This window comes from Lipophrys pholis (genome assembly GCF_963383615.2).
Source record: "Lipophrys pholis genome assembly, chromosome: 19".
NCBI classification, from domain to species: Eukaryota; Metazoa; Chordata; class Actinopteri; order Blenniiformes; family Blenniidae; genus Lipophrys; species Lipophrys pholis.
This window is the reverse complement of record NC_137647.1, coordinates 12,316,043-12,323,859: the sequence shown is the minus strand read 5'-3', so window position 1 is coordinate 12,323,859 and position 7,817 is coordinate 12,316,043. Positions and strand designations below refer to the sequence as shown.

At 43.2% G+C, this 7,817-nt stretch overlaps 1 protein-coding gene across 2 annotated transcripts in view; it reads right to left on the bottom strand.

Moving 5' to 3' along the window:
- Window positions 1-829: 829 nt before the first annotated feature.
- The window catches only part of LOC308124473 (uncharacterized protein), a 28,419-nt gene continuing 21,431 nt past the window's right edge, over window positions 830-7,817 (bottom strand). The window contains exons 3-7 of one of the 2 annotated variants that reach the window (XM_080487476.1): window positions 7,161-7,285; window positions 6,099-6,632; window positions 4,913-5,273; window positions 3,443-4,516; window positions 830-2,356 (exon numbers count right to left, since the gene is read on the bottom strand). In XM_080487476.1, coding sequence (XP_080343602.1) covers window positions 1,898-2,356; window positions 3,443-4,516; window positions 4,913-5,273; window positions 6,099-6,632; window positions 7,161-7,285 — 2,553 coding nt within the window. In that variant the 3' untranslated portion in view covers window positions 830-1,897. Of the gene's footprint in view, window positions 2,357-3,442; window positions 4,517-4,912; window positions 6,633-7,160; window positions 7,286-7,817 lie in introns of both variants that reach the window. The other variant, XM_080487475.1, reaches the window with a different exon arrangement.

Sequence of the window (7,817 nt, the reverse complement as noted above, 5' to 3'; positions counted from 1 at the left end):
ATGTGTGATCGTGTTTGAATTGCGACCTCTGAGGCTGAATGGAAGTTTGGCATTATCATTTATGATGAGCTTGAGGGGCTCAGCGGAATGGATGATGTTACAATGAGCTGCACGTGTCTGTTTGTGAGTGTCTGTTTGTGTGTGTCTGTTTGTGTGTGTGTGTCTGTTTGTGTGTGTGTTCGCCGTGTAACCAAGCCTCTCATCTCCATATAAACGATCTGTGGGAGAGAGGCAGTTTGCCATTTAAATTCTGTGAGCATGTGTAAAGTGTGCAATTTCAGTATTGAACTACCTCCATCATGCAGTCCAGTCATCGACGCAAACTAGAGCGTCTCATCAGACTTTCATAGTGCGTGTGTGTGTTTGTGTGTGTGTGTGTGTGGCACTGCTAAAGAGATTACAATTTATCTGAGTAGAGAGGTAATGAAGCCTCACGTTGGTTTTCCCACTCACCACTGTACAGGATCCCCACGAATGGCAAACACTCCCGCGAGTCACTTTTTTGGAGTATTTTCATCTCCTTTTTAAAAGTTTCTATATCTGATTCATCTAAATACCATCCAGGATTGTGAGATAAGATTCTGTGGCTTCAAATAGGATCACATCCATCGGCAAACGCCTCGCTTCACAAGCTGTGGAAATGATGTATGCTAAGTGCACGTTTATTAAGTCAGAAAAAGTCGAAGTAACCTTTAAGAGGTATTGACCCAAATTGCTCCTCGATTCATACGTCGTAAGTTTTCTTCAGCTGTTTTTTGTGTCGTCTGTAATTGGATTTAGCGGCATTAAAGTCGCGTAGTAAAACAAGGAACACTCTGCAAGTTTTGTTGTGCTCACGGTTCTTTTCTGTTCCCGTCACTTCTGATAAGGAGGATTTTATTTTTGTCTGCCTCTCGCCGTTACTTTGTGCTGCTCCTTTTGGCACATTTTGATAACATAGATATAAGAAACCTGAAATCAATCGAAAAGAATTGGTTTTAAGAATAAATGAATAATGGTCTCAGGGATGTTACTTGATAAGTGTGTGAGTCGCCCAGAGATTGTCACCCAGTGCAAATTCTGTAATCAATCCATTTGTAATAAGTGATAGTGATATTTGTCAGTGAAAAGAATAATGGTTTAAGAAACAGTGATTCTAGAGTGGCTGGATTTACACATACTTCCATCAGTTTATACAAATTTCGTCACCAATTGATATCATATGCACATTTTTGGACAATGGGAGGAAACCCACACACAGCAAACTTAGGTCACAGAATTGATTCACTTCTGAATGTGAGTGGGATTTTTTCATGAACAAAGAATAAATCAATAGCCTGACTATAATAAAACGGTTGAGGTATCAAAAACAAGAATTCACTAGGTGTATATTTTCCTTTTTTTTTTTTTTTATCATAAAGCTCTTTTTCAATGTACAGTTGCAGAAGAAAGACACTTCTAAGATAATAGGTCAAACATATATGGAAAATAAATGAATGTGAGCAATAAGAGCAAATACTAATCTGTCTGCTCACAGAACAGCGACATTATTAGAAATAAAAAAAAAACTATCATACAGAAGTGTCTGTATATTTCTGATGAAAATATAGAACAATTATGTCCATTTTGATAAAAAACAAGATATTCCAATAAAACCTTATCACAGATTAATGATCCCGTTGTCGTGGTGCTCACACTGCACCAACCCTGAGAGAAGAAAATACCCGAGAAGAAAGTAGACACAAACCTCATCAGAATAAACACTGAGGTAAGCTTTAGCTCCGTATAAAAATATTCAATGTAATCCGTATGGCAGTTCAGCCAAGCACATTTGCTTGTTCCTACACAGAGTAACCCCACGTACAGGAGTTTCTCTTACCTGGCGTGTTACAGTAACATGCATGCTGATGACAGCACACTAACTCGTGCTCTTACGCGACCTTGCTGGAGATTTGGAGCTGCCTCTTCTGCTCGGCGCTGGCGACTTGTTCATTTTTTCCTTTAGGCCCGTCAGGTTGTACAGCTTGCTAAACGTGAGGCTGAAAGGACCCTTCCCTTCGTCCTGCCCGTGAGCCTCCGCTGCAGACGCCACCTGGCTCTGCATTTGTCCAGCTCTCATCCTTCCCTGCGCTGCCGGAGGCTGTCGAGCGGCGCTGCCTTGTTGGCTCGGGGAGACCTGCTTCTGCCCAGCGGCGGCTGGAGGTGACGGTCTGGTTGGTGATTTGCGAGATTCCAAAACTTCAAGCACCTTGCTTTCTGTCTGGGTCAACAGACGGTTTCCCCAAGGGCGAACACCCATATTATGGTTTCCGAGGAGAGGCCGACCTGCTCTCGGTGGTCGAGAGGAGGGAGTCCCACCGTCATGCTGCTGAGCCCTCTGAGTTTGTGATGAACATGCAAAGAAAAAAAAACAAAACACAAAAAACATTTGACTCTAGTCAGTACAACAGAGCAAAGCCCAGATCTTTATGTCTATTAGTTTGATTAAAAAAAAAACCTATTTACAATGCAGGGTGAAACTTCCACGTTCACAAATCCTCTACGAAATGACATCAAATCTTTTTTCTAAATGGAGAGGCTTATTGCTTAGTTTCAAACATTGGGAGTGTCTTTTACTGAATCTTCTGTTACTAATATACGACTGAACAAAGTTAAAACATGCTAGCAACACCCCGCTGACTGGAACAATCTTCCGTATGAAAGGCAATGGACTCAACACGATCCAAGAGTGAAGGAGACATTTGAACACCAATAGAAGTGAATATATCAATCTTTTACGCGGTCATGAATACTGCATTAGTGTGAATGCACGTGGCATTCGATTAAAGGGATGTCACTTTAATTCACACAGTCTCCTTGCTCAATAATGAACGAGTGCCGTGTTTCAACTTAGCGATGCTCGTCTTCAGGACTGCACGCAGCGAGACAAGAGCCACAGGGCTACAGGAAAATAGTGAGGTGGTTTTGGGTGATTACATGATATACAATTAACATTTTCATAATATATTCAAAAGGGATCAGACTTGTTGCTTATGTTTATATTCATAATTGTGACGCTTGACAGATTGTCTATCACAGGAGGACGTGACTGACTTTCACAAATTGTATCTTCACATTTTTTTGACAACTGTACATGACAGAGAAATCCCTGCTCAACTCAACTCAACCTTATTCATAGAGCACTTTATAGAGCGGCTGTTTTGGCCTATTGGTGAGTTCTAAGTCGCAAACATGAAAGAATTGCACTGCAATCACAACACACGACATTGTTGTGAACATTATGTAGTGAAATCTAAGTTGAGTTCTGTTTGCATCTTTACATGTTGTGAATGTCAGTGCGTGAATGGACTACTTTACTCTCGTGAAAACGCCCCCAAGGGTCAGCACCATGAGTTACTGCTTTGTTAATGGGTTAATTGATTTAAATTCAAAGATGAAAAATCTGCTGCCTTGCTGTTCATACCTTTTGTTCTTCAGTCTCTCTGCTTGTCTGGGCCTTCTCTCTCCTCTCCACAGCACTGGACCTTAGTCCCTCCTGGTTTAATGCCTTCTCTCTTCCGGAGGGCACCTTGGCTGGTCTCTCGCCATCAGCAGAAATCCGCACTGGTTTAGGGTCACCACTGGCAAGTCGTGTCCGGCTTGCTCCTTCAGTGGTCGATTCTCCAGGAATCACTCTTCTATCTGTAGCTAATTGGTTCAGAGTTCCCCTTTTCTTCGGACTATGGGGCCCTTTGTCTTTTTCTGCTGTTTGTGTTGAATCTTTATATTTATTAAGCTGGTCCGCCATTCTGTCAGCCTCCACACCATCCCTCCTGTCACTCTCCTGGGACTCCCGCTCTGCCCTCCATCTGGCCTTCTTTTCTTCCACGCTTCTCTCATTTTCTTCATCCTCCGCCTGCCTCGCTTTCACTCTCTTATCGATAACAGAAGAGGCAGAGCCTCTATCGGACCCAGCTAATGTTTCGCTCCAAACACTACTCCTGTCTTTAGGGCTTAACGTGGCAGAAACAGGGCTGTGATTTCTGTACGCAGGACCTGCGCTGGAATACATATGTTCAAAAACAGGCTCATGGGAAGGGGAGTCACTACATTCGTAATACTCTTCAGAGGTGGTGGATAGGTTAGAATCATCCCTTGATGAGACATAACCATCACTAACATCAGGTGTGGGCGTTCGAAAGTCTGGCGTCTGTGATCGCAGGTCTGGCGTGGGCGTTCTTGAATCAGGGGTAGAAAATCTATCTGGAGTAAGAGTTCGTACAGGAGACAGGATTGAGTGCGATTCTCGGTCAGGGGATTGTGTATACAGCCCTGGCACGTGTGTGTCAGTCAGCGGTAATCGCAGGGTTTTATCTGGAGCTTGTACATTTCCTCGTGTTTTGGAAATCAATTCTTGAAAGTTACTTTGGGAGTTTTGTGGTGATGTATCCTGACTGTGTGATGGTATGAACCCTGCTCGTTTCCCTTGCTCACTGAGCGTTTCTGCAGAAACTTTGAGTTTACTCCTGCCAGCACTGTCTTTGCTCTGGTATGGGCTCTGTGAGGGAGAAACAGGAGAGTGCATAAGATCTTTTGAAGAATTGCCATGATCAAATACGGCTATATCTTGAGGAGTCAATCTATAATATGATATTCTCTGGGGGTCAATCTGTTTTGCAAGGTATGTTTTTGGCACATTTTCAACTTTTTCATTTAGCACTTGGTGAAATACATGGCTTGTTAGAATTTTATCTGGGACCTTGGCGTTTTCCTGCCCTGCAGATACAGAGTCCCTCTTTGGGGTTATCTTGTAATCTGTCGATAGTACAGTTTTGGCATCAACATCATTGGCTACGGTTCCATGCAAATTCACACTGGCTGCATTTAATGAATTGGGAAACAAACTATCTGACTGAGTTTGCAGTTTGTTTCCAATAAATAATGGAGGTCTTACTTTGCCATCAAGTCGTCCGTCTGCTTCTTTACTCTTTGTTTCTTTGGATGTCAGACTCTCTTTGGGATGTGCAGTTTCTTTGGTAGTTCTTGTGTGCTCGCTGTATGTTTGTTTGCCTGCTTTACTGTCAGGCCCGGTTACTGAAGATGATGGGACTGTAGTTTGTACAGGGGACTCATTGTGGACCACTTGCGGCTCCGAGCTTGTCTCGGGTTTCTTGACAAGACACACCTGGCTATTGCTGCTGTCATCTTTGATAAGAAGCTGGACGGTTCGAGGCTTAGGAACAGGAAGAGATGAGGTCAAAGAAGAGGATGTAGAGGATGAGCGGGAAGGATTTTGTGTTGTTGAACGCTGGGTACTGAGGGGAGAGGAGGCTGTATCGGTGAAAACAGAAGCACCAGCAGTTGTGTTTGAGTGCATTGGGGTCGTAGAAGTAATATTATTTTCTGAAATGAACGGGGAACTAACAGCTGCAGAGGAGGCGGAAACATTATCTGGTTGCATTCGAACAGCCTGTGTGCCCGAATCCGTATGCAATGCTACAGTCTGTTCTTGTGTTTCTACTTTTGCTTTTGCGTTTGAGCCAGAGAAACCAGGTAGCTGAGAGGTTTGTGTGCTGTTTGACTCCAGGGTATGTGCCCTGTACACCAGAACACCTTCTGTGTTTAAACTCGACATAGTGTCTGCCTTCTTGGTAGTGTCTGAATCTCTGAGTGAGTCTGACTTAGTACTGTTTCTGGAGAGAGTTTCTGTTATGTGGGAAGCTGTCCCCTTGCTGGGAATGGGTGTTTTGCTGCTTGATCTGAGGCCAATGTGTGCACTGGTGTAAGGTGTCTCACCACCTGGGACATGGTTAGTGTTTGTGTTTGTTACATACAGTTTGTTGTCAGTGTCGAGAGCCTTATTGGTGTCTTTGTCAAAGTGGGACTTTGGCACAGAAGCAGGAAGATTCTGTTCCGGTGCCTTTTCTGTACTGTTGGTTACACTGATGTGTGCTGGCAGCACTTTGTCGGCAGTAAACTCTTTAGCTTTATTTTCCATTCTGTTTACTTCCAACTCTGCAGTTATGGTTTTATTTAGTGCAGGCTGGGGTTTATACAGGTCTTCAGATTTCACAGTCATCTGTCTAGGTATGGCGACTTCTGGTAATATTTCAGTTGGCTTGCTAAAGGGAGAGCTATACCTGATAGCCTGGCTGGTTTGAAACATCTCTGAGCGCTGCAGATGGACCTGAGTGGGTTTATTGGCATCCCGAATGTTAATGAACCCTATTACATCACTCGATGGGTCAGGCTCTGGCCAGGTGGGCAAGTATGGGATCAAGTATGCTTTTTCTAGATTCACGAGTCCAGGATGAATCGGGGGAGGATCCTCTTCAAAAGCCTTCCTCCGCCTCTTTTTCTTGGGGTCGTCTGACACTTCCGGCTCTTTGGGACTCTCGCGCCCGGGAGAGGTGGTGGTGCTGGGGTTGGAGGCAACAAGCAGGGCATATTTTGGATTGTACATTTTTCTTGCAACGTCAGCAGAAGGGGGCACCACGGTGACTGGCTGCGGCAAAGCTTCTGGCTCAGGTTCAGGCTCCATAACAACCTGACGGAGGTCAACAGAACTAGAGTTTGCGTAGAGGTAGCGAAACACCCGATCGAAGCCATCCACGGCCTGTCCTGTGGTCACTGTGATGAGGTTTCTATCCAGCCGAGAGGACATCCAGGTGAAACTACACAAAGCAAATCCAAGGTTAGGCTTCTTCATCTGCCCTGAGACCCTATAAATCAAAGAACACTCGAGGGCAAATACACAAGAAATGACTGACAGGAAGAACAATTCAAGCTGTTATCCAGTTGTTGTTGTTTTTGTTTTATTTGCTGTGCCCCAATTAATTCTTATGTTATCTACTTGAAATGTGAAGATATAATTCAAAATTTTAATTCAGACAAGTAAACTGCTGCATGTGTAGTTAAAATGTCTACACTGAACCAACCTAAGTAATCTGAAGAATTAAATGAACCATAAATCAGGAGCTGCTCTTTATATGCATGTCAGTCTTGCATACTGGCTACAATTACAACTTGTTTGTCTGCAATGTCGGGAAATGAGACAGAGGTATGTGGACACGAACCATCCCATGCCAAAACACAGAAACAAAGGCAGGTGTGGGGCAGACAGAGGTAATGTTTTTTCAATTACAGCTTGTCTCTTAATCTCTTCTTTTTAGACAAATACCAGATTTATGATGTGCACTGACCTGTATGACCCAGACACAGCTTTGTCTCCATCGACGAACATGAATCGGTGTCCCATTCGACCTCTGACCTTCCAGCAGGACCGAGTGTGGAACTCTGCTCCTTCTGTGCAGCGAACTCGGAGATGCTGAAACACACACAAAGAGCATTCTATTGAAATATCATTCATGATACAGAACCAACCTTTTAATCAGAGCCCAGAAAAATAGTGTGTCTCATCCTGTATTTGACCAAATAAAAGACAAACAACACAAGTTATTTTGTTACTTTTAATGGGTGACGCTATAAAAAACAGTGTGATCAGTAACTCCCTACTTGAGACCATTAATTCAGGTTAGTGTACTGCGTCAACGTTATTATTAAGTCTTACACAACTGTCATGTGAATCTCTGTCTGGACTTGATTTGAGGGCGGCATTCATCATTGAATTGATTCTCAAACTTCCCTGGCCAACATTGTTGGATTTAGTTGGAACTTGACATGTCTGTCTCCATTACAAAACATGATTTCTGCACAACACACAATACAATAATCTGACATACCATAGGAATCAGTTCTTAAAAAAACTTCATGAATAAACCTTAATAATTTACACATCAACTATTTTACATTTCTCCCTCTATGATCTGAGTTGTAATTCAGGAGCATTAGAAAAATAA